Source organism: Psittacula echo, assembly GCF_963264785.1.
Source record: "Psittacula echo genome assembly, chromosome: 4".
Taxonomy (NCBI): domain Eukaryota; kingdom Metazoa; phylum Chordata; class Aves; order Psittaciformes; family Psittacidae; genus Psittacula; species Psittacula echo.
This window is the reverse complement of record NC_137738.1, coordinates 89972811-89998001: the sequence shown is the minus strand read 5'-3', so window position 1 is coordinate 89998001 and position 25191 is coordinate 89972811. Positions and strand designations below refer to the sequence as shown.

General features: G+C 43.9%; 2 protein-coding genes across 6 annotated transcripts; both read left to right on the top strand.

The window, feature by feature from the left end:
• The first annotated feature begins 661 nt into the window (after nucleotides 1-661).
• On the top strand, nucleotides 662-9097 carry RNASEH1 (ribonuclease H1). 3 transcript variants are annotated; one of them, XM_080615406.1, is made up of 8 exons: nucleotides 662-811; nucleotides 916-1040; nucleotides 2223-2422; nucleotides 2995-3089; nucleotides 3600-3654; nucleotides 4753-4837; nucleotides 5944-6068; nucleotides 8959-9097. In XM_080615406.1, the coding sequence occupies exons 1-8, from the start codon at nucleotides 708-710 to the stop codon at nucleotides 9034-9036; spliced, it is 867 nt and encodes a 288-aa protein (XP_080471532.1). In that variant the 5' UTR covers nucleotides 662-707; the 3' UTR covers nucleotides 9037-9097. The 3 variants fall into 3 exon arrangements, with proteins under 3 accessions (XP_080471532.1, XP_080471531.1, XP_080471533.1); XM_080615405.1 differs by having other exon boundaries at nucleotides 892-1040; XM_080615407.1 differs by lacking the exon at nucleotides 2223-2422 and having other exon boundaries at nucleotides 892-1040; nucleotides 2990-3089.
• Nucleotides 9098-10471: 1374 nt separating this feature from the next.
• Nucleotides 10472-20568, top strand: ADI1 (acireductone dioxygenase 1). 3 transcript variants are annotated; one of them, XR_013956596.1, is made up of 5 exons: nucleotides 10472-10588; nucleotides 12424-12543; nucleotides 14076-14255; nucleotides 15979-17763; nucleotides 18742-20568. XR_013956596.1 is itself a non-coding variant. In XM_080615408.1 (5 exons), exons 1-4 carry the CDS (start codon nucleotides 11842-11844, stop codon nucleotides 16099-16101), a joined length of 543 nt encoding a protein of 180 aa, XP_080471534.1. In that variant the 5' UTR covers nucleotides 11820-11841; the 3' UTR covers nucleotides 16102-16141; nucleotides 18742-20568. The 3 variants fall into 3 exon arrangements, 1 of the variants encoding a protein (XP_080471534.1); XR_013956597.1 differs by lacking the exon at nucleotides 10472-10588 and adding an exon at nucleotides 11816-11961; XM_080615408.1 differs by lacking the exon at nucleotides 10472-10588 and adding an exon at nucleotides 11820-11961 and having other exon boundaries at nucleotides 15979-16141.
• Nucleotides 20569-25191: the final 4623 nt, after the last annotated feature.

Below are 25191 nucleotides of genomic sequence, written 5' to 3'. Positions count from 1 at the left end.
GCCTTCCTAATCTTTCTGAAGTTAGTTGTTAGTCTTCGATTTACTCTTGTTACTTGGATAGATGTTATTCTTAGGTAGATTTAGATTAGATATTGGGAAAAAAGTCTTTTCTGTGAGGGTGGTGAGACACTGGCACAGGCTGCCCAGAGATGTTGTGGCTGTCCCATCCCCAGCAGTGTTCAAGGCAGGTTGGATGGGGCTTGGAGCAACCTGGTCTAGTGGAAGGTGTCCCTGCCCATGGGAGGAAGATTGGAACTGCATGGCTTTTAAGTTCCCTTCCAACCCAAACCTTTCTATGAGTCCTCTTCTGATGCAGATGCTTCATTGCTTAGACTTCTATTGCTCCTCAAGGTTTATGAGCTTGTAAGGAAACACTGTTTTTCCCTGCTACATGCAATTCTAAACTCAAGATTTTCAAGCGTTCCCACACATAGTCCTTTACAAACCTTAACTTCCTCACTACCGGGTAACAGTAGGAAGACAAACCCCAAACAAACAAAACTCAAGAGCAAACCTCTCTCAACAGGTTTGTCCTCTCTCGCGGCCCGTAGGAAAGCCTTCAACGTGCCCTCGCTCCCGTTACCCCAGTGGCCATCACGCATGCGTAGGCCGAAGTGGATGAGTGCGCGGTCGCTGTGCAGCCGGGAGTGGCGGTGTGTGGTGGCCGGGGGCGGGCCCGGGGGGCCGGATGGCGGTGGGGCTGCGCCATGTTGCGGTGGCTTGTGGCGGTGCTCAGTCACTCCTGTTTTGTTTCCAAGGACATGTTCTACGCGGTGCGCAGGGGCCGGCGGACGGGCGTTTACCGCACCTGGTAAGGGCCGCGGCAGCACGGGGAGCCGCCGCCGGGCCGGCCTCAGCCCCGTCCCACCCTTATCCTCGGGCCGGCTTCAGCCCCGTGCCCTCCCTGTGTTGCAGGGCAGAGTGTCAGGAGCAAGTGAACAAGTTCCCCTCCGCTAGCTTCAAGAAGTTCGCTACTGAGAAGGACGCCTGGGCCTTCGTGCGCTCCGACCTCCCGGCGCAGCAGCAACCTGAGCCGGCAGGTAGCTCGTCCTTCCTTCGCTTTTCGCGTCTCCTCGTTCGGGTGGGAAGGACGGTCTGACGGGGTTGGGGGGGGGCGGGTAGGGAGGCTAGGCTCGTCTGGCTTCAGCATAGAGTCACTGTAAACAATGTTACACGTGGGTAGCAGTTCCTTTGTATCCTCTGGTGGACGCCTGTCTGGTGACCTATCTGGTGACACACTGTCGGAGTGCCATGGTGGTAAGTGCGGCGGTGGCCCTGCCCTCTGGGCACAGCGATGGGTGTGTCTGTGCAATGGAAGGAATTCTGTGGGTGCTTGTACTGTATCTTAAGTGTGGCTATGTGTGTCTTCAGTTTGATCAAGGATCAAGAATGGTGTGTACTATAAAATGTTTTGCATAGTAGCTTGCAGTGGTGTCAGTGAAAAGGCTAGCATTAGGTGATAATGATTCTTGTTTTTAGAAGCAGTTGTTTCAGGTAAGATTTGATCTTACATATGTGTCCAGGCAGCCAAGAAGGCCAATGGCATCCTTGCCTGTATCAGAAATAGTGTGGCCAGCAGGGCTAGGGCAGTGATCACATCCCCCCCCCCGTACTGGACACTGGTGAGGCTGCAGCTCAAATATGATGTTCAGTTCTGGTCCCCTCACTACAAGAAAGACATTGAGGTGCTGGAGCGGGTCCAGAGAAGGGCAGTGAAGCTGGTGAAGGGTCTGGAGCATAAGTTTTATAAGGAATGGCTGAGGGAACTGGGGTTGTTTAGTCTGGAAAAAAGAAGGTTCAGGGGGGACCTTATTCTTCTCTAGAATAACCTGAAAGGAGGTTGTAGTGAGGTGGGGGTTGGTCTCTTCTCTCAAGTAACAAGCGATAAGATGAGGAAAGGGCCTCAAGCTGAGCCAGGGGAGGTTTAGATTGGATATTAGGGAAAATCAACTCACCAAAAGTCAGGTATTGGAATAGGCTTCCCAGGGAAGTGGTGGAATCACCATTCCTGGAAGTGTTCAAAAACCTTGTAGATGAGGCCTTCAGTGACATCCAGTGACATTGTTTAGTGTTGATCTTGGCAGTCCTGGCTAAAGGTTGGACTTGATGATCTTAAAGGTCTTTTCCAACCTAGCTGATTCTGTGATTCTATGTAGTTAAACTTCTCTCTCTCCTTTTTATTTTTCTTTCTTTTTTTTTTTTTTTTTTTTTTTTCCTGGAAGGGGCACATGGTCCTGCACCTATAACACAGGAAAATGGTAGCCAGAGAGAGGAACCAGAAATACATGCTTTGTGTTGCAATACATGCAAAAGGCCATATGAACAGTCTACAGGCGAAGAACACATTGCAAAGCGTGTAAAACATGATGAAGTATACTCAGCGCCAACAGTCAGTGAAGATAAATTTTCATATATGGGTGAGGTCTTTCATTATTCCTGTAATTCTTTTAACTTCTTTGCACTCTTTGATAAGTAACAGGTGTAGTTATTAGACAGCCTTTAGGAAGGTTTGTGTATGGCAACATGAGGCCCAGCCTAACATAGTTTCTTTTTAAAATGGAAATGTGAGCCCTGATATATTTGTTCACATTGTCTTACATGGTAATTTTAGTTGGCTTTAACTGGTATCAACATAGAGCTTAACGCGATCATCATGTGTGTCTGGATTACAGACTGTATTTAAATATACTGATGTAGCTGGGAAGTTTTAAATTGATCGGAGAAGATGGGAACTGTAGTGAAAATACAGAAGTTGGGCAGAAGTGCTTCTTGAGGCTGACTAATTTGACACCAGTCAAATTGGGGGTGTGAAGCTGCAGTGGGACTTCTGGTGTTGTTAATTTACATTGCTTCTGTAATGAACCTCTTGAAGGATTCTGTGGGAGGGAAGTTTTGGGGATTAATCTGCTGGCAGACATTTCTTTTTGCTTAAAGAGTCTATGCTCTTGAAGGAGTTCTTGAGCTTCTGTTTTTGGTAATTATTTTGCAGGTGAGTTTGCAGTCGTTTATACAGATGGTTGTTGCTCAGGTAATGGACATAGGAGGGCACGTGCTGGAATAGGTGTCTACTGGGGGCCGGGCCACCCTTTGTAAGTAGCTGGATGGATTTATTCTTTTTTCTTTCTTTTTCTTTTTTTTTTTTTCTAATATATTACTGTTTGATGTGGATGCAGTTTACAATACCAGCCTTCTTTTGCATATGCAACCATGCTGTTGAGACCCAAAACAGTGCTATGAGACAAGTGAGTTATTAAGGGGAAAAGAGAAATCAGCTTCTTTGGGAGGTAAGAATGTAGGGAAAATCAACTTGAAATAATTATATTTGAAATATCACTTGAAATATTTAGGGACTGAAGCTATAACTCACGTGATGCAGAAAGTTTTAAAATAGGTGTAGGTGTGCACTGAAGATGACAAATTTAACTGCAGATTGATAACAGGTCCAGATATGCAGGTGGAAGTTAGAGTCAGGTTATTTATTCATCCTCCTTTATAAAATGAAAGGTAGCTCTCTTGTATTTATTTTTATAATGTGTGTTCATTATACACCATTCTGAAATTTGGGGGTAACTAATCTACTCTTCATTCCTTGGACACAGAAATACCAGTGAAAGACTTCCTGGACGGCAGACTAATCAAAGAGCAGAAATACATGTAAGTAGTAAATGTCTAAAATACTTCTGCATGTTAGATTGCAGTAGCACACTCATGACTGTTTCAGCTCTGGGCTTCAGAAACAGTTATGAAGCTGTGAGAGAAGTACACAAAAACATGAGGAGTTATGACTTGAAACAAATCATTCTCTTTGAGTTTTGTTGATCTTTATTGTATTTTGAATGAGGTAGTTCACCTTGAGAATACCCAAATACCATCAGGCCAAGCACAGCTATTTAAGACAGTCTGGCATTTGGGAAAGCCTCATTCTCAAATTTGTATCATATCCTTTACATTTTTAATGTGTGTGTTTCGGATCTTAGGGTGAGTAGTGATTAAGAGGAGAATCTCTTCCCCTTCTTTGTTAGACCAGCCCCATCAGCATCTAATAGACCTGGCTTCCCAAAGTCAGTCCCATGTTCTAAATAACCAAATCCCTGACTATGGCAGCACCCAGTAGACTCAAGAGTATTGTATTCCTTAGATAAATGTAACAGTTCTAGGCTCGCAGGAGCAACTTTTGTTACTTACAAAGTAAGCTTCGTTGGCAACAGCAGACTTAGTCTTCCCTTCTCACCTCAATTCTGTTATTGCTGCTATCCTGCACTGTGTGTTTGGAGATGAACTGAAATGAAGAATTGATCTGCTTAAAAATAACAGGAAGTTCATTTTAGTGAGGGACAAGCGGAGGTGATAGTGGTGTGCCAGGAGTCAAACTTGTCACTAAAGATCTTTTCAGCTCTACATCCAAATCTGGCCACTTCTCCCTCTTACTGTATTTCAGAGCACAAAAAAAACCCTACTCCAAAACCCCCCCAAAGCTTTTAGGGGTTCCAGTCTGTTGAAACTGGTATGAATCATTCCTCTGCCAGTGAAGCTTCAGTGGCTACCTGTTTGCCTGTTTCATTAAGTGGTCATCAGCGTGCATAATTTTGGGAACCTCTGCTCTAAAGTGTGTTGATACTCATTGATGGAGAGATTGCAGTAATACTCTTTGTAGTTCTGTGTTAGCATCAGGTATTTTGCTGGTATTTTAATTTTAATTGCATGTGTTCAGAGTCCTGGTCTGAACTTCGATTCTGTTGAAATGTTCTTAAGGCAGCCTGCAAAGCAATAGAGCAAGCAAAGAGTCAAAACATCAAGAAACTAATTATCTACACTGATAGCAAGTTCACTATTAATGGTAAGTTAATGATGTTAGTTTTTCTGATTCTTAAAGACATGCTGTATGTTTATTACATAAGGGCCACAGAATATGGGCTTGGGAAGAGGGATATACAGAAGAGAATGCATAACTTATTTCAACACTGAGGACTGCTTGGGGAAAGAATTCAGAATATTGCAGCATCTTCTGCTAACTGCATGAAATACAAGCAGAGACAAACTGTATGTTACAGTAAAGGCTGATAGAGGTGACTACAGGATTTTTGTCTTAAGGCATTCAGTGTGACACGAAGTCTAGAAGAAAGGTCATTCGTGTGTACTCTAATAAGGATGTACTCAGGAAAGTACTTGAAAGTTGGTGTAGTAACCCTGTAGGTGTTTTGTTTTGCTCAGATTGGAGAGGCTGTGTTCATACACACTTGTCCATTCAAGTTTCTTTGCTTTTTACATGTAGACAACATTTCCAAACATTCAGGCTGTATCTGTCTTCTTATTTAAGGAGTAATACAGTAAATTTTCTGGCCAGCAAGGGATGGCCGGAATGTTAAATACTGTTCTATAGAAATCTGTGTATATGGTCCTTCTCTGAAGGATACTGTTTGGTGTGCAGAAGCCATAAGACAGGTGGTCATCCATATTTCCTCTATGCATGTGTCTCCTCAATTTCTCAGAATAAATGAAACAGTAGATCTGTTCTAGCTTACTGTAGCGTCAGGCAATCCAATTAAAATCTTCTTACTTAATCCAATCAGCATCAGGCAATCCAATTAAAATCTTCTTACTTAATCCAATTAAAAACTTCAGTTTAGTGAAGTTCATGTTGTAATTTTGTGTGTAGTGGATACATAGGATTGTAGTGTATAAATATCTGTTAGGGAAAACACGTTCTGGTAATGCAAGTAGTGGAAAAATACAATCCTGAAAGACAGTGGTAGAGAACCAGGCAAAGAATATCTTTTATCTCCAGTGTCTTTACATGATAATTTGTACAGTTAATGTCTTGTTAAAAGGCTCTTTACTCCATTTTAGAATCATAGAATGGTTTGGGTTGGAAGAGACCTTTAATGTCATCATCATGCTGGCTTCTTTAATAGCATTTTCATGGTGATTGCTCCCTTTACATAGGTATTACGAGCTGGGTTGAAAACTGGAAAACAAATGGCTGGAGGACAAGTTCAGGAAGAAGTGTAATAAATAAAGAAGATTTTGAAAGGCTTGCTAATTTATCAAAAGACATAGAAATTCAGTGGGTAAGCACCTGATTTCTTCTTATTAGTGACATTTTAAACATGCTTCTCGTAAAAACTGACAAGTATGATTGTAACTAAGAGTTTTATAGAGCATAATACTGTACATCCATAAGTAAAACCATAAATACAGAGAAGCTGCTGGTTTTATTTAAAGCAAATAAGCAACATAACTAGACTCTTGGAACCAGGATTTCATTTATTAAAATGCATGCTTGTATTTGTTTTCTGTCTCTTGTTACTACTTAGATGCCTGCAATAATTACTTTTAGTTCATCAGTACTGTTAGTAGATGAGATTTCTGTTCCTGGAAAACTAAGCTTTAAAACACTACTGTCTTTTCTAGTCATAGCTGAATTTCTGGATTTGCTTTTCAGCACTGTTAAGATGCTGGTTCATTGGTGCAACTCAATCACGTGGGTGTCTTTAAGATGGTAAAACTAAGAGATTATTATCCCAAGTAAACCAACTCTAGTTCTCTGTACGGTAACTGTGGTTTTTTCCCATGAAAACTGGGCGTTAAGGTCTTTAAAATACCCATTGTTAAGTTTAAAATTGTTTTGCTTTCCAGTAAAGAAGTAAAAACAATAGGAATACAGGTATTCCTGATAAAACATTTTTCTGTGACCTCAGCACTAGGCATTGTAGGGGATATCTACCCTCCCTTCCTTCTAAATTTTACTCTAATTGTGACGTAAGCCCACTGATTCTAGAACCACATCTCTTTACCATTGACTTTTTGGCTGCTAATGGTATATTTATTGGGCTTCTGTCTTTACTGTGTACAAAACAGGATGAATTAGATCTTTAATGTGCACTTTTCCTATGAGAAATATATTACAGATATTCTTTCACTCATGTTGGTCTGTATTCTAGAGCTGGTGACTCCAATTTAAAGGCTGACTAGAATTTTATATAATTACTCCTATGGTCTGTTGAGAAGACTGTGCAAGATTTTAAAACTAAAAGCAAAGTTCAACTGTCCTTCGAGTATTTACATTAAAAAAAAAAAAAAAAAAAAAAAGTAATGTTGCATTGTGCATACTTCTAAAAGCTGAATCAAAACTTGGGAAGACTTTTATTTTGGGAAGAGTGATGTATGTATACACTTTATCATGGTAACAGCCCTGCTCCAGCATGTACTGCACGTGGGTATCTGCTCCATCATGGACCCATGGATCTCCATGAGCTGCACCCTTGCCTTATAGAATCATAAAATCATAGAATAGTTAGGGTTGGAAAGGACCTTAAGATCATCTAGTTCCAATCCCCCTGCCGTGAGCAGGGACACCCCACACTAAACCATGTCACCCAAGGCCTCATCCAACCTGGCCTTGAACACCGCCAAGGATGGAGCATTCACAGCCTCCATGGGCAACCCATTCCAGTGCCTCACCACCCTCTCAGTAAAGAATTTCTTCCTTATATCCAATCTAAACTTCCCCTGTTTAAGTTTGAACCCGTTACCCCTTGTCCTGTCACTACAGTCCCTACTGAATAGTCCATCCCCAGCATCCTTGTAGGCCCCCTTCAGATACTGGAAGGCTGCTAGGAGGTCTCCACGCAGCCTTCTCTTCTCCAGGCTGAACAGCCCCAACTTTCTCAGCCCGTCATCATACGGGGGGTGCTCCAGTCTCCTGATCATCCTCGTGGCCCTCCTCTGGACTTGTTCCAACAGTTCCATGTCCTTTTTATGTTGAGGACACCAGAACTGCACACAATACTCCAAGTGAGGTCTCACGAGAGCAGAGTAGAGGGGCAGCAGGATCACCTCCTTCAACCTGCTGGTCATGCTCCTTTTGATGCAGCCCATGATACGGTTGGCTTTCTGGGCTGCGAGCGCACACTGCTGGCTCATGTTTTTTCATCGACCAACACCCCCAAGTCCTTCTCTGCAGGGCTGCTCTGAATCTCTTCTCTGCCCAACCTGTAGCCGTGCCTGGGATTGCTCCGACCCAGGTGTAGGACCTTGCACTTGGCATGGTTAAACTTCATAAGGTTGGCATCAGCCCACCTCACAAGCATGTCAAGGGCACTCTGGATGGCATCCCTTCCTTCCGGCATATTAACCGAACCACACAGCCTGGTGTCATTGGCAAACTTGCTGAGGACGCACTCAATCCCACTGTCCATGTCACCGACAAAGATGTTGAACAAGACCGGTCCCAACACCGATCCCTGAGGGACACCACTCGTTACCGGTCTCCAGCCGGACATCGAGCCATTGACCACAACTCTTTGTGTGTGGCCATCCAGCCAGTTCTTTATCCACCGAGTGGTCCACCCATCAAATTGATGTCTCTCCAATTTAGAGACAAGGATGTCATGTGGGACAGTGTCTAATGCTTTGCACATGTCCAGGTAGATGACGCTAACAATCCTTTGACAAGGATAGACGTAGAGTTGAAAGTGTTTTTAGTTGCTAATTGAAGGATGGGCAGTTACAATACCTGAGAATTGAGAGATTCTTTTCATACCCTGTTCCTGTATCTGTGGCGAGTGCCATAACCACCGAGGCTGTTAGTGGCATAGGGGTCTCTGGCTTTCTGAGTAAAGGTTAACGTGGTTTAAGCACTGAACACAGACAGGTTTTCCTCTCTTCTCTGAAAGTGGGAATTTTGAGTTGGAGCTGTTGTCTGCATTTCTTAAAGGCTAGGCTAGGTAGTCCTTATAGCCAGTTGACTACTTCCCAGAAGGATGACTTTCACAGTTTGGCAAGACTTTCCTAGAGGAAGAGAGATTGAACATTCCTGATAAGAACATGCAAGGACTAAATGTGAGGAGGGGGCTTCTACAGAGGTGCTGCTGTACTGTGAATGAAATTGTGTGGACTGATCAAATCCCATGTGTGTACCTTTTTCTTGCCTATCTAACACTCCTTTTGTCCTAACAGATGCATATTCCTGGTCATGCTGGCTTCCAAGGAAATGAAGAAGCTGATAGACTAGCAAGAGAAGGAGCTAGTAAATAATGGTCCTGATGTGCAGAGACTAGAGACTGTCACAGTGGGAGGGAAAGGGGCAGCATCACGGTGACAACTTGAATGGCTGCAATTTTTCAGAGTTGAACTTTGAAGTGTACTTCTTTCTTGCCTGAAGTATTAAACATGTACCGACTTTACTGGAGAAAACCCTCACATTTTCTTTTATAGCATTTGTTTTACAATCAAGTTTTTTGTATTTTTTTGTTTAATCTGATGATGCAAAGTGCTTGTTTTTGCGCCATCTTACTGAAGGGCCTCAGTCAGTAGTTTTAATTGTCCTGCAGACTTCTGAATTCACCGTAAAGACAGACTTCAGAAGAAGTAATATTGAATCTTGTGTTCTGTATTTTTCTCTTAGCGAAATAAATTATTTTGTTCTACAGAGGCGTATATTAAGAGTCTAAAATAGTTGCGGGAGGGGACCTAACACAGTGACCTCTGTTGGTATGCTTTGGCATTCTAGCAGTAGCAGGTGGGCTTGTAACACTCACCTGTGCCACATAGCATCATCAGCTACAGTGCCTGGGATTTCTTTATGATTTATTTACTTTGCAAGGCAGCATGAACAAAATAAAAAGCCAGGTCTTTAGAGAACTTGAGTGGTGAATTTTTTACAGTTTTCACTAGCTGCTTAATGTCCAAGCTCTTTGTTTCTGGCCTCCTATTTCCATTAAGTATTTTTTTATGCATACTGGTTCACATTAGCATTGTTGGTTCCTTTTCAGTGTTGTCCCAAAGGTAATAAATAATTGGCCATTTTATCTGAAATGGAACTAGAAGATGATCAGCTTCTCCAGGTCTTCTGGATGTCAAGTGTTTGACTTCATTTTTTCCAGTCGATGAGATTAATGGAATGGCTAATGTGCACTTGTGCACTTGAATTAGAGAATAATTACCAGCAATCAACATAGTTTTATTTTCTATGCATATACATGGGAAGAGCAAGCAGGTTTGGTATGTTGTCTTTGTCAACTTCTTTGTAAGGTACCTTTGTACCATTGAACAGCAGGGCTTCAGCTGGAGGTCGCTGATTTTGTTTTTGTATTTGTTGATACAGAATGGTGGAGCTGCTGAAACTTGATTTCTTAGTGGTTCTCATGCATTATAATATCTTTACTGAGGCAAAGTATAAGCTCTCACACATTTAGAGTCATGTGAATTGTGATAGAATGAGGAAACCGGCTGGCTAGTAGTTAATAGATGAGTGCGGGTTTTAGATTTGTTTTCTCTCATCCAAAACTGCACAGTAAAGCTCATGTAGGGGGAAGGTAGTCAACTGATTAGCTCTTCCCCTCTGCCTCTTGTGTATATGCACACAATTTTCCATCTGTTTATTTTAGAAGTTTGGCTTGAAGGAAGACACACCATCAACCCTGATCGGATCTGGTTGAGGGATCACAGTGGCCAACAACATACTGAAGGCATGGCATCTGGTCATCTGCCTATCAATACATCTCCAGTTAAACATGTAGATCCTATTTACTGTATGGAAATCTCTATGTTTTGAAGCAGCAGCTTTGGAAAATAAATACAGATAATGGTGGGTAAATCATAGCCTCTGTGTAATACTGAATTTCAGCAACTTCACTGGATTTGTTACGTAGAATATAACAGGAAATTTAATAGGAAAGAGTTTTAGGTTAATTGATACCAATGTTTATCATTCTTGCTCTGGAAATGTAGGACAAAACAAAGCTAAGAGGAAAGTTACAAGATTAAGGCCGATTAAAGGATGGAAAGCAAATAATACTTCTTAATGGGACTTAACCTGAGGACCGACAGAGGATGTTAAAGTCATTCTTCAGGGCATTTAGTGCCGTGACATCCAGTGGATAGGCATTGAACCTCTGGTTGGATTCCTGTGTTCTTCTAAAAATGCAGACAATACCAGCACTGGACCAGATGTCATGTTATGGGGCTTAAATTTTACCCAGAATCAAAACCCAGTAGTGCTTATATATGAACACTATACTTTAAAGGGATCTGTTGCCAGTTCTAAGAATCTGGGAAACACTGGTTAAGATATTTGGTAGGTATAAAACTCTTTTCAGGAAGAAAAGCATTTAAGGAGGGATTATTCCAGCTGTTTCTCCACCCTTACATTGTGTTAGATGGCTGTTGGTTTATTTGCCAGGTAGAACTGCAGAAGTATGCAGTCTGTAGGAGGCCAGAGGGCACTGCTGGAGTGTGTCTTGTCTAGCCCAGCTCAAGCAGGTCATCCCGAGCAGCTTGCTCAGGATGTATCTCCATGTATAGAGACATGAGCTTTCTGGGCAGAATGCTTCTTACCACTGTTCATACCTTGCTGGTCCCCAGTGCATTTCTTATTTTTCCATACTGTGGGGTTGCAGAGCAGGTCATTGAAGCTGAGCCCTATTGTTAACTTCAGTCAGAGCACTACTGCCAAGGGCGGGCTGGATGTAAACACAGTTGCTGATGAACTTAGACATGACCTGTGCTATAACCAGCAAGTTACCTAGAGGGCTTGTGCAGGTGAGAAGCCGCTTATGTGAACAGATCTCCTTCATGGAGGCCTCTCCTCACCTCTTGCTGGTGAGCCTAAGGCCGTGCACTGAAATGAAAGCCGTGTCTGCTGCACAACACTCCCCGTTCGGCGTAGTTTCAGTTGCAAGTTGTGTCCCTTTACGGCAATACCCATAGGCTGGCAGTGCGGGGCTGCACTCGGACTCTGCCCCGGCCCAGCCGGGGCGGGCCGCTCCCGCCCAGCCTAGCTCGGCCCGCTCCCGCCCAGCCTAGCTCGGCCCAGCGGAGCGGAGCCCCAGCGGCGGCAGGATGGTGGAGGCCTGGTACATGGACGAGTCCCCGGAGGACCAGCGGGAGCCCCACCGGCTGCGGCCCAACCGCGCCGTTAGCCTGGAGGAGCTGCGCCGCCTCGGCGTGGTCTACCGCAAAGTCAGTGAGCGCGTATGGCGCTGGCGGGGCTGCACTGGCCTCGCCGCCTGGAAGGCCCAGCGCTGGCAGGGCCTCGGGTGGCCTGGAGGAGGCAGTGCCTTAGGCCTGCCCCGGCACCTGCCCGAGGGGGGGAGCGGAGACGGCAGCTGGTGGGACAGAGCCAGGGCGGTGCTCGGCCGCGGAGAGTGGCAGCCGGTACCGGCCAGGTCCGTGCTAGCGGCACTGCCCAGGCCGGGAAAGGGCAGGCGGTAGGCGGGGCCCAGCAGTGTCTGTGGGGGGATAGAGAGGGGACACTCGGTGCAGGTACCTATGCCGAAGCTGGCACAGCTTGTGTACCCATGGCGGCTAACTTGGCTTCATCTGACCCTCCTGGGGCCTTGGGGTTTTCCACATTACTGCCCTGAATTATGCCATATGCCTGAATGCCCACTCCCCTCCTTTTTTCCCTTGCCTATTTTTTAGTTGAATGCTGATAACTATGAGACTGATCCATGTCTGAAAGAGATCCGGAGAGCAGAAAACTATTCTTGGATGGATATAATAACCATACACAAAGACAAGCTTCCAAACTATGAGGAAAAGGTATGCAAGTCTTTACGTTCGGTGGGAATTTGTGCCCTGCTGCCTGCACAACACTGAGCAAGGGCACAGGGTGAGGTTTCCAGGTATCAAACATATCCTGTGCTGAAGTCCTTAGCGTTAAAAAAGCAGTGCTGGTCTGATTTAAGAAATACCAGAGGGCTTTTGCTTCTGTAGATTGCCTTCAAAAGTTTTAAGGATAGTTTCCCTCACTGTGTCATTTCGAAAATAAGATTCCTACCTGCAGAGCCCTGCAAATGTTGGCCTGTCCTCAGAGAGCCTCCCAGGATGAAGGCAGGTGGTTGCCAGCTGGGCCTGGGCTTTGAAGGCTCACGCATCCTAATGGCTGCTTGCAAAACATGTCTTTTCAAAGTGAATGTTAACCATATGGAATCAGAGGGATGCATTCCCTGTACAAGAAGATTTTTTTACCTTGGGAAGCTGGTACCTTGGCTGCTTCTCAACAATTGAATGCCAATGGCGCCAGGCTCTCGGATAAGCCTCCTAGAAGGAGCTTTCTCCTCCCAGCCTCTGGATGCTGGCGTGCTGCTCTGACCTGAGGACAGCCAACCCAGTGTCACTTCTATAGTTTCATTATATTTCTATTTACCAGTTTGTTTTAAGTTTGGTTTAAAATTGATGTCAGAATGATTAGGTAGTAACTCAGGCTGCCTGAGCAGGCTCTAGCTGACGCAAAATGAGCCATTACTGACAGGGCGTATGGACTTTTGCTCCTCTTGCAAAGGACTGGCTCAGGGACACTGGCACTAGTGTGGCTAAACAGCATCCAGACCTGAGCAGGTGATGGTATCTGGTGATTGCACTAACCTGCTCAGGTCTCTGTTAATTAAATGTTTAAAGCACAGTTTTGTTCAATACTGTGAAATGTACAAAGAATTCACCATTCCAGATACAAGGAATTCATCATTCCAGAAAAAAGCAGAACGTTGCTGCTGTTACCTGGGGGGAGAGAGCCTGGATCTGGGGCTTGCTGTGTGGGGGCAGGCATGATACGCTGCTTACATCAGATTGCTGCAGGTGGCCAAGTTTGGCAATAACTTCATTTTCACACACAGCTGTAGTAGCTTGTGTGACTGATTCAGCCCTACACCAGTGTAAAAGAGGGGGGATAACCTGTAACTCTGTTTTAGTTTTGCATTTTGGGGAAAAAAAGGCACAAAATGATAAAAATGAACAACTGAGGACCAAATCCTGCAGTGGGAAACTCTACCCATCTCTCTCTCTCAAATGGATGCGAGCTTTACTGTTATTCAGCGACCGCTTTTGTGCAGCTATAGCTGCTGTTTCTTGTCAGAGAAATTCCTGTCTTCCAAAGGGAATGTAGCACCTTGCTTAGAAGTGTCCTGAAACAGGGTCTAGCTGACTGGATTCGCTCTTTTAACCATTATAGTCTCATCTGTTAATTACTGTGCAGTTACCCTTTGAAAGCCTTTGTCTGCTTTGTTACATGTTTCTACTAGATTTCTTTGCAGTTTTTCTGTGTTCAGCAGTTTTAAGAGACTTGCTATTCCTAGATAAAAACATTTTATGAAGAGCATTTACACCTAGACGATGAAATTCGCTACGTCTTAGATGGATCTGGCTACTTTGATGTTCGAGACAAGGATGACAAATGGATCCGGATTTCCATGGAGAAAGGAGACATGATAACCCTCCCTGCTGGCATATATCACCGATTTACATTGGATGAGAAAGTATGTTGTTATAGATTTCTGTAAATTTTGATGACATATCATGTGAGTAGATACCACATTAGTAACTACATGCCCTGAGACTTGCAGTTCATTAGCAAAACATATTAAATATGAAGTAGGAATATGAAAAATACTAAATAATTCACAGCATCTGAACCTTTCATCTCCAGATCAGAAATCCAGCTTCTTCTCGTCAGCTGTAACTGCAAGTCATTGCCACGTGATATCCATAGCATATCTTATGTGACAGTAGCGTGAGAGCCAAACCTATGGCTGTCCCTCTCCCAATTGCCCCTGCTGTCAGTTAAGGGGGAGATGGTGTAGATGGATCCTTCTGTGTTGCCTTGTGTATCTTCATGAAGATAGAGAGAGTGTATCTGTGTCCAGCAGTGGTGTTTTGATAAGTGCTAAATTCACCTTCAGGGAAAGAAGGATTTAAGTGTCCACTACTTGCAGCTAGCATGTGCCAGGCTGGATGCTGGCTTCACAGGAGGTGACCTGCTTTCAAAGGGTATTTTTGGCAGTGGGACTGTGAGATTGGCACATGGAGTCCTGATCTCTGTATCTGTCCCTGTGGGCTTTTACAAATATGTTTGTAACTGCAGCTTTATCCCTGGAAAATGTGTGCTGTCTCCTGTGTGGCAAAATCCCATCTCTGGTGTAATCTTGAGAGTGGTATAATTTTGAATCAGCTGTCCAGACAGCAGTTATCATATACGTAAAAAAGGGAGAAGCTGCTTTGGTGAAAAACCTGACTTTTCCTGTCTGCATTTTCTGCTCCGCAGTGAATCAGCTACAATTGCTAGTTTAAGGCTTCTCCTTTACATAGACAAAATGCCAGGGATTATGGATTGAATGCAGAAGTCTTAAATGTTTGTCCACTTCAGGAAATTCGGTCCAGAAGTGGCTTCAAAGTAAATTCTTCAGGTGCTACTAGACCCTTGCTATTTTGTAGCTAAGTTCTTTAGGTACCTAACTTTATTCTTGACATTGCTGAGCACCTGGGTGCAAGATAAGTGCTCAGCAGTGTTTATGAAGTAGGTAGGGTCTAAATCTGTAGCATAGTGGACAGGAGAGGAGAGTTCCCCATAACTCAGTGATTGGAGTGCTTCTGTAGGACATAAAATCCCATTTTCTGCTGCCACAGCTGTACCTTGCACCTGGCATAATTTTGGTTAGCTGGTGGCAGGGGCTGTTGCTTTTCCTGTTGGAATCTGGAGACTTTTCACTTCCTGAAGCATTATTTTTTGGCTTGTTTATGCACTCCCCATTCAGCTTTTATGGCTCTCATTTTGAAGCTTCTGGTATTCCTCCAAAGCATTGAGTAGCCATCTTGGGTATTCTGATTGCTGTTGTTTAACTAAGCAAGTAGGATTTAGATGCTGCATTGCTCAGTATTGTGGATCCAGTGCAAAAGATTTGCATAAGACAGCAGTTTTAGGTTTGGTGGTTTTTTTTTGAAACAGGGAGAAATAGCATCTCTGCCTGACCTGGAGGCACATGTTGTGACATAGAGTTTGCACTGCATAGGTGGCAAATCTCCCAGGGCAGTAGATGGGAGCAGGAACAGCACTGGAGTGCTGTAGTTTTGTGGAACATGCGAAGCTTTCAGTCCATCTTGAGATGGTTTCAGAAATTTCTATAGAATTGCAAATGAAACATTAACTTCAGAATGAAGATCCCATGGAAAGGAGCTCTTAAATTACTTCTTATTCTTTGACAGAACTACATCAAGGCGATGAGGCTGTTTGTTGGAGAACCCGTCTGGACACCATACAACAGGCCAGCTGATGATTTACCTGCTCGGAAACAGTATATGAAGTTTTTGGCTGAAGAAGCACAGTAACAGTGTCTGAGACCTGACGGGTGGAACAGCCTGAAGCCCTGTGAGAATAAATGTGACTGGTGGCTCTTCACTGATTAGATTTCTTCTACTTACATATACAATTGGAATCATAGAATTACAGAAAATAATCAAATTGAAAGGTCATTTGGGGGTTATCAAGTCCAACCCGCTGTGAAGTACCAGGCCAACTTTAAAGCTAGACCAAGCTAAAGACCATGAGGTTTGGAAACCTCTGGTGATGGAGGTTCCCCAGCCTGTCTGGGTACTCATTCCGGTGTTTAGCTGCTCTTGTGAGCAAGCATTTGTCCTTTGTGGCCAATTCCCTCATTGCAGTTTGCAGCTGTTGTCTCTGGCTCTTTCACAGAATGCTTGAGAAGAGTGTGACTCTTGTCTTCTCCACAGTCCCTTCTCCAGTGGGAAATGAGCTAGGTTTCCTCTGACTGCTCTTCTCCAGGCAAGACAAACCAGCATCCTCAGCTGGCCATTTTTCTGTTAAGGAAGTTGTTCCAACGCATTTTGCTGTAGCTTTGACTACAAAGGAATGTAATTTGTAACCACCTGACAGTTAGACTTGAACCACTGACCATTTTGAGCCTGATGGGCCAGATATTTTTCATCCACCTAGTAGTTTATACCCCCAGTCTGGCCACAAGGCTTCTGCGGGACATACTGTAGGAAGCCTTGCTGTGGTCAAGGTGAACGACATCTGCTGCTTCCCTTCTGCCACAGCACCAGCCATTGCCTCTCAGGTGGCAGTCAGGACGGGCCAGCAGGATGTGCCCTTGGTAAATTGGCACCGGCTGATTGCTCCCCATCACCTGCTGTTTCATGTATCTGAAACAGCTTCTATAACAGCTTATGCAGTAATTTCCTGCGGACTGAAGTGAGGCTGTCCAGCCTATAATTCCACAGATCTTTCTTCCCTTTTGAAGATGGCTGTATCATTTGCCTTCTTCCACTCAAAAAGGTTTTTCTGATCTCTGTGACCTTTCAAGAATGCCAGTGGCCTCAGTGACATTAGCTAGTTGCATTTACACTTGCTCAGGAATCTGTTTTCTAACCTTCTCTTTTTTTTTGTTATGCTTGATATCTGTGGCAGGTAGAATTGGGAGAGGTGGGCTACATTAATATTCATTCTGCTCTGAATCCATGCTAATGAACTATGTAGGATTCTGGTTTTAATTAAAGAAAATAAAGCCTGCTTCATTCTTGTCTAAAAATGTTCATAAGAGACATTTGCATAATCGGCATTTTCATATGCAGCTTCCCAAGTTCTGCTCTGGTACATAAAGCTGTAGCTTTCTGTCAGCACAAAGTAGCAATTGGCTCTTGTGAGTTATTAATAAAATTACTTTGACTTGGATATGGGGTTTTTTGCTTGTATGGGTTTGGGGTTTTTTGTTTGTTTGGTTAGTTTTTTCTTTTGCTGACATGAAGGACACATTAAACAACAGTGAAACTGTAATTCCTAACCAGCTTTTATTCCTTGTGCTGCTACTGACTTGTTCTGTAACATGGGACAAATCACTCACTATGTGCTTCAGTTTCTTTAGCTGCAAGATGAAGAAGAGTAGACTTAGACACGCTGGTCTGGTTCTCAGTAAATGCCATGGAGTCACATAGGATGTGTAGCTCCTCAGCAATGGGCACTGAAACATTTTGGTACGAATTTGCTCTTTACAGTGATTAATTACTTTATAATGACAAAGTATTGCTTGCACCAGCTCTCCAGGGGTGATGGGGGCACAGGCTCTGTGCTGGCCACAGCATGTGTGCCCATTTCAGCCAGATACAATACAAGCTCCTGCCTTGCAGTTTCCTGAATAAACATGATTCTAGAATGAACCTGAAACTTGGGCTTATGTGAGTTTTCCTAATGTAGCAGACATTAGGAAATAGGGTAGAAAACTGAACTGTCCCACTGTTCCTCCCTATGTGTGTGTGCGCAGCTGGTCTTCAGCAGGCAACAATGTTTTCTCAGTGTTACTTTTAACCAGTGTTTCTGAAAACAAAGTTGCAATTTTGAGGTGAAATTATATTAGCTTTTATCTTTAAGTTGGAAAAGGCAGATAAAAGAGGCACGTTTCCTGCCTGAGGGTCTCGGGTGGCAAGCTGGATGAGCTGCAGTGACACAGCTGCCCTTCATCCTGATAGTGGAGGCTCAATTTGTGGAACAGGGGCCAGGCACAACCCATGCCTGCAAAATGCAGCCTGTGCTGGTTTTTGTGCAGTGATAAGCCTGGCTGAAGTATCAGTGTTGCTAGCAAATACGGCATTTGGTTATAGTCAGCCACACATCAGGTGGGCTTGCACAGATGCTGTGCTGTATCCAGTGCCTCATCGGTTCAGGGATTTGTGTGCCACTTGTCTGGAAGGAGCACTTGAGTGTCCTCTTATGCAGCACACTGAAGCATCCTGGTCCCAGGATACACTGTGGGGATTTTTCAAGGTACAGCTACAGGAATAAATGACAGTTACTGCCTGCAGCAAGTTTTATTCCTTTGACTTATATGCCACAGAAAATTGTGTTTTCGAATGTAAAGTACAATGACTGCTTCCTGCTGGTGCTGGTATCAGTCCCTAGTATCCAATCTAATTCATCTTCCTCCTGCTTTTCGTTGTTTGTTTTTTTTTTAACAGAAGTCAGCATGAGACTGTTCATTCCTCCTGTGGGCCTTTCAATTTTGTTCTCTCTCTCTGCAAAAGGAGACGTGAAAGCAGTAGTGTGGGCTCTCAGGAACCCGTTTACAGCACAGCCAGCACATAACAGACTGGAGGGCGACTGGGACGAGAGAGCAGGTAACACACTCTCCTCAGGAGAGATTTGCGGTTTGGAGGCAGTGATGAGGGATGGACAGTAAAGTGGCTGCTCACAGCAATTGCTTTCAGCAGCTTGCTGATGTAGGATGTGACCCGGGAAGCAGGACTGAGCCACCTTGTTTTGTTGCTTCTCTGGAGGAATATATACACCAGGTACAGCTCCCATCTCCTGGCTGTCAAGGATAACACACGATCACCCTGCTGAAGATCGTTCATCATTTTCACAGCACAATGCATTCTGCTGCAGGGAGGTGGTGAGGGCTGTGGGGGTCTTGCTGTCAATGCTTTTGAGTCTGTGCCCTTTAGTGCTGTGTCTTTGAAAGGGTGAAAGTTTTGCTCTCTGAAGGTGGGGGTTTTTTTGTCATCCAGGAAAAAAGCAATTTGGGGCTGGTATAAAGATTCCACACCTGTGAAGAGATTACATGGGAGATTACACTGAGAGGAAACAGCTGGGCAGAAAAAAAGCATTAATATTAATAGAAAATGCTCCAGAGAGCAGAGAGAAGGGAGGGAGAACATGCCGTTCCTGCAGATGAAAAACACAGTTTATTTTCATGGTGATTTTATGTGTTTGGGTTTTTCTTTTCTTTTTTTCCCCCACATATTGAAAAGTGCAAAGTGGAATGGATTTTTGGTCCAAACCCGTGAGTGTTTTACTGCAGCTAGTGGAAAATCTTGGTGCATTGATGTAGTATGAAAATTTATGTAAGAGGTTCCAGCAGTATCATTTTGGCAGCATTAACTCTGGCAAGGGGAATATTTCAACACCTCCAGGATTAGAGATTAAAAAAATGGTAGGAAAAATAGTACTGAATTGAGGGGTTTGAAAACAGCTTTTTTGGTGCCTATGTATTATTTTCCACTTTAATCCAGGCTTTTCCCATGTGCCATATATACCGATTTCTCATGACCACGTTGAGAGGGCTTTTTTGTGAACAGACTCAAGGCAAACTGTGGATGGGCTTTGGAATTTTTAATAAATTAGGTGGGTAAACATGTAGCTGCAAGGTCTCTGATGCTGCCCTCCCTTGTTATATGTCCTGCGGCAAGTGTCTTTGGATGGATATATTGATGCAAAGGCATTTCACGGCCAGCTGGTAGCTAACTGTTAACTAGCAGGCACTATCCGCTATCCATACCAGGCACTTAGGGGTGCCTGCAAAGGGCTGAAGGGAAATGCTGCTGTGAGGGGTGTCTCGCCCCAGGCTGCCCAAATCAGGGTCTGTGCTGCTTCCCAGCAGCTGCAGGAGCTGGCAGCTGCCCTGTCCTGGTTGCTGAGCTTGACAAATACAAGATCTTCATGCACTCAGAGCATCGGGTCCCACTGGCAGAACAGGCACTCACCTGCCTGGTTCCCGACCCCAGGATCTGGCTTGAACCTAGGAGCTTATGAGAAGGGAGAGTTTTCTGACAAAGGCCATCATTTAATATCAGCTGGCAGACACCATCGCGCATGAAGACTGAGCTGGCATCTGAGCACTGCTTTGAAGAATATCCCTAGTAGTCAAATAATGGATTTAGATATCTGGCCAGGCAGAGGCTGTGGGCCTGACCTGTGCTATGCTTGAAAATTACATCATTGGTTTGGGAGTCTTCTCTGTGAAAATGATAGAGATTCTCAGATTCTCTCTCCTCTCTTCCCAAAATAATGTCACTGCCAGTTGTCTGCTATCTCCTGAAACCAAATAAAGTTATCAACTCATTGTGTGATGAATCAGTGTTACAATTTAAATGTTTCTGTCTCAGAGATCCAAATTTGATCTGATTTGCTGCATTCATTGTGATTTTATAGCTTGATTCCCAAAACATTTTGGGTGTTTGCGAAAAGGTGCTCTGCTATACATGCAACTTGAAAAACCTACTTTTTATGAGCCACTAGCTCATGTTTTCTAATAACTGTATAAATACTCAAATAAGACAGGGAAGCAGAACTCCAAACCCACAGATTCCCGGGGAAAGATTCAGCAGTCAAAGGGTTGTGGATCTCTCTTAATGCTGGCTTTCCCTGCTGCAGTTCTCTCTGGGATTCCTGTGCTAATATTTAAAAGTGCCCCTTCATTTCTTCATTGCTTCTGTGCTGCTTCTCAGGGTGCCGATCAATCACTATTGTGCCTGTCAATGAGCTGCACCGGCTGGTAGAAAATTGGGCTAGGTATGCTCCAGGGCTGCCTTTGATCGCAGACATGGCCTTGAGCAGCCAAACCAAGCTCTGGGTTCTGGTTTCCCCTGTGATCACAGGCGTTTGAGCCTGGAGAATGTGATTTGGGTCCACCCTCAGGCTTCTTTTCTTTTTTTTTCTCCCAAATGATTCAGGCAACTTAAAGCTGACCCGTGGCTATTCATGGAAAGAGCCAAGCTGTTCTGGGTGATGCCGTGACAAGGGACACCAAGTGGTGGCCAGGTTACGCATGGGCTGCAGAGGCTGGGGCTCAGTAGTTCTGCCGCCTGCCACTGGAGAGTGTGCCAGCACCTGAAGCAGTTGCTCACACCTTGCAATGGATTTTTTACTAAACGGCTCTAGTAATTCTGCTCTGCATCCTTTCACTTCGATATTTGCAGTTTAGCACTGACAGTTTTGACATTTCTTCAAAGCCAGAGAGGAATGCTTCTCCCTCCTTCCTTCCTTCCCTGCCTCAGACAAGCAACATCCAACCTTTTCTCTCTTTGTGGGTTAATTACAAGCCATTGCTGCTGGCTTTCAGATGGATTAATTTTAGTGACTCTCATACATAAAACATCTGCAAATGGCTGTCCAAATCTACGATAGGATCAGGTGTTGATCCAGAACAGCTTGGAAAGGTGCCACCTGGGTCCTCCCCCCCCATCCCCCATCCCTGTCCTCCCTAAATCCAGGATTGTGACCATCTCACACACCCCTTGCAGATGAGAATCTCTGCATTTGTAGTTCTGAAGCTGACTGAGAACTAAGGTTGAAAGCAGCTTTCCCACTTTCCACTATTGTTGCCTCAAAGTTAGTGTTGGAGCTTGTTTGCATTTGGTGCTACTGAGCTGCTGTTCAAATGCTAAAAACTCTGTGCAGATTCCTACATTGTAAAGTACCTCACTGGTAAAACACATTTTTCCCCAATGTTTTATTAAGTGGGTAGAAACCAGGGTGGGGCAGGGGTGGATGGCCAGGTTCCTTACAACTTGTATTATAGGTATGGGCTAATGGATAAAACCCACCTTGTTGTAACATCTCTAGTTTCCCTGGCCTCTGCCCAGGACAACAGCAATCTAAGCTGCTACTTGAGCCGCCTCAGAGAAACTGACTCTGACTGCTGTTGTTCCACTTATGTGGAATACATTTAAACCTGTATTTGATGCTTCGGGCCTGTTTTCACACATTTCTTGATTGCAAGTTTAAGCAGAGAGGGGATGTATGTTTCTCACCAGTGAAACACAGCAGGAGACGGGAGTACCACACATCTTGCAATTTCCATTTGGATGGCTGCAATGCATGTGGTGGATTAAGCGTATCACCTGACACACAAGTAAGACAACGTAACTTAGCTATGGAGGCAGACTGCACCCCTTATTCCCCTCTCCAATTTGATTTGCAAAACACCTGAAGCAAAGGCTTTGGAGAAGGATTGCCTGTCTACCACTTCCCAGGCCACTGCAGTGCAGCAAACCTGGCAGCCTACCCAGGCAGGGGGTAATTCCCATCACATCCTTGGGTTGAAGACTTCATCCTCAGGATGAAGATGAATCTGCAGAGGGTGTCTGCTGCCATGGTGAGTTTCTGCACTGGGTCAGCGAACTCACCCAGCTCTTGCTGACAAGAAGGACAGGGTAGGAGGAGGAGCGATCGTTTCCAGGACACTAGCTGAGGTCCAGTGTGGAGTCTCAGGCACGTCTGCACATGCCTTCTGGGAAACATTTAATGGGTCCAGTCCAAACCCTGAGGCACTGGGAAAATGTAAATGACCAGCTGGTGAGGGGATGCCATTATCACCTGAACAGCAGTTGGGTACTAGAAAAGGCAGATAGCTGCTGAAGTCCTTTTGAGGATCAGGGTCTCTGTGCATAATGTAATTATCTGAATGTCTGAAGTACAGCTTCTTTGCTCCTCTTTAAATAGAAGAGGAAATTTAAATGCAAAACTTCTGTTAAGGCACATTAAGCTTTAAGACTTGAATACAACAATCAGCTCATTCAGGCTATACTTCCACAGCTTTTCTCACTTAGCCAGATGACACATGCATGCTGTGTTTCAGAACTGAGCTCTGCCCTCATTTACACCAGGAACTCTCATTAAATTCAGCTGAATTCATTGGATTTAACAGGATTGCCTGGTATAATTAATGTTTTGAGGACAAATTTTGTCCTTAGCTTTAATGCTTTAACACCATATACAGCATTCAGATGTGCAACTGGCTGAATATAGGGAAGTCAAACACTTGTACGTATGTTAAATCCAAACCATAAAGTGACACTGACATCTCTTTCTTGCATTTTATAAACAGCTAACAATTTGCATACATCCAGCAGTGATAATATGCCTTTGCATTTAAATTTTAATTATTCTGCAAGTCTACCAGGATGTCACTTGTTCAATGGCTCACTGAGCTTGGAGGTCACCCAGTCCAAGTCTCCTCTGAGGGCGTTTTTATCCAAGTAAAAGCTTCTACTAACAAGAGTGTAGCAAACATACCGAAGTGAGACCTATGCAGTAATATGTATGAATTAGAATTCAGAGAAACTTGGAGAACAGGGGGGTATGTTTTCAGTGTTTCTTTTTTAATGGTTATTTGACTGACTGGGATCATAAATTTTTATCTCTGCTGCTCAGAATACAGGCTGTCATTTACACGTGCAGTGAGTATAAGGTACTACTGAATTCAAAAAGGAAGCATTTTACTCCCGATTATAAAGCAGCAAGTGGCTTCAGCTTGAAGCTGAATGATGATGGATCATGCTACTTCCACTCAGAACTGGAAAAGACAAATCAAGCTTCCTGATAGTACAGCAATCAAACACAACACCTGACCTTCAGCTAAGTGCATGGGAATCTCTCTTTTACTAATTTACATATCATTGTAAATTTTAACTGGAATCAAAGAATCACAGACAGGTCTGGGTTGGAATGGACTTTACAGATCATTTAGTTCCAAGCCTCTTGCCATGGGCAGGGACACCTCACCCTACACCAGGTTGCTCCAAGCCCTGTCCAACCTGGCCTTGAACACTGCCAGGGATGGGGCAGCCAGGGGCAACTTCTTGGGGCAACCTGTGCCAGTACCTCACCACCTTCATAGTAAAGAATTTCTTTCTAGTATCTCATCTAAATCTCTGTCAGTTTTAAAGCCATTGTCCCTTGTCCTGTCACTACATGCCCTGGTAAATTGTTCAGTGCTCTGAGAGTCTTTGAAAACAGTGGTGGTTACACACAGAATTTCCTTCTCTGTCCATGCCCAAGAAGTGACCTTCAGATTACATGTAATGAGAACAGTACATAACATACCAAGTCAGATTAATAGTTGTGACAAACTGAAAACTACCCTGATTTCAACTCACTCATGATAATGTAAACTTGAGAATTTGTCCAGTTACTGTTAAACCTTGTCATAGCAGTATTTAGAACAAATGTAAAACCTCATAAAGAGCAACGCAGAAGTAACTACTTTTATTTCACTGTATTTTAGTACTCACTGAAGATATATAAATGGTGTCTAAACCCAACTGAAGCAGGTGGTGCAGAATTAATATTTTTGAGTTCAGTAGTGGTACCTTAGGACAAGTCTACCCAAGTGCTGCACAAATTTAATTCAGATCTAGCTGTGGAATGTAGAGGCCAAGCCAGTAACAGGAGTACCAATGGGTTTAACTTTTTTCAGTTGACTGGTATATAACCAGCCACTGTTTCTGTGTACAAGCATGACCTTTAAACCATATATATCCTGTAAAAATGGGACAAATTCTGTGTGTGTATAAGCTGTAGGTTTATGTTTTTCGAGGTTACCGGTGTTCTTGAGGCATTCTCATTTTTTCACATGTCCAGTTTGCAGCAGTTTTCAAATGACCTGTTTTATTGAAGACAGCTGTTTGGCCCCTGTATAGTATCTCCAGTTGGACAAACATAAAAAGAAGTTATTAGTTACTTAAAAATATGGGTGGGGGTATTTAAAGACAGTGAGAATTAACTGATGGATGTGGTATAAAAATGAATTAAGGTAAGAGAATCATCCCGTGGTGGTGTTTTATGACAAGAAGCTACTCCAATTGTTAAACATTACATTTGTCTCAAAACAATAAAACCCTCCAATG

What these genes read in the sequence shown, in the direction of transcription:
- RNASEH1 (XM_080615405.1), top strand. Translation starts at nt 708, where the DNA reads ATGTTGCGGTGGCTTGTGGCGGTGCTCAGTCACTCCTGTTTTGTTTCC. An exon ending in TAGCAAGTTCACTATTAATG is followed by an intron (nt 4,838 to 5,943) that starts GTAAGTTAATGA and finishes CCCTTTACATAG; the next exon opens with GTATTACGAGCTGGGTTGAA. An exon ending in AAGACATAGAAATTCAGTGG is followed by an intron (nt 6,069 to 8,958) that starts GTAAGCACCTGA and finishes TTGTCCTAACAG; the next exon opens with ATGCATATTCCTGGTCATGC.
- ADI1 (XM_080615408.1), top strand. Translation starts at nt 11,842, where the DNA reads ATGGTGGAGGCCTGGTACATGGACGAGTCCCCGGAGGACCAGCGGGAG. An exon ending in TTCCAAACTATGAGGAAAAG is followed by an intron (nt 12,544 to 14,075) that starts GTATGCAAGTCT and finishes TGCTATTCCTAG; the next exon opens with ATAAAAACATTTTATGAAGA. An exon ending in GATTTACATTGGATGAGAAA is followed by an intron (nt 14,256 to 15,978) that starts GTATGTTGTTAT and finishes ATTCTTTGACAG; the next exon opens with AACTACATCAAGGCGATGAG.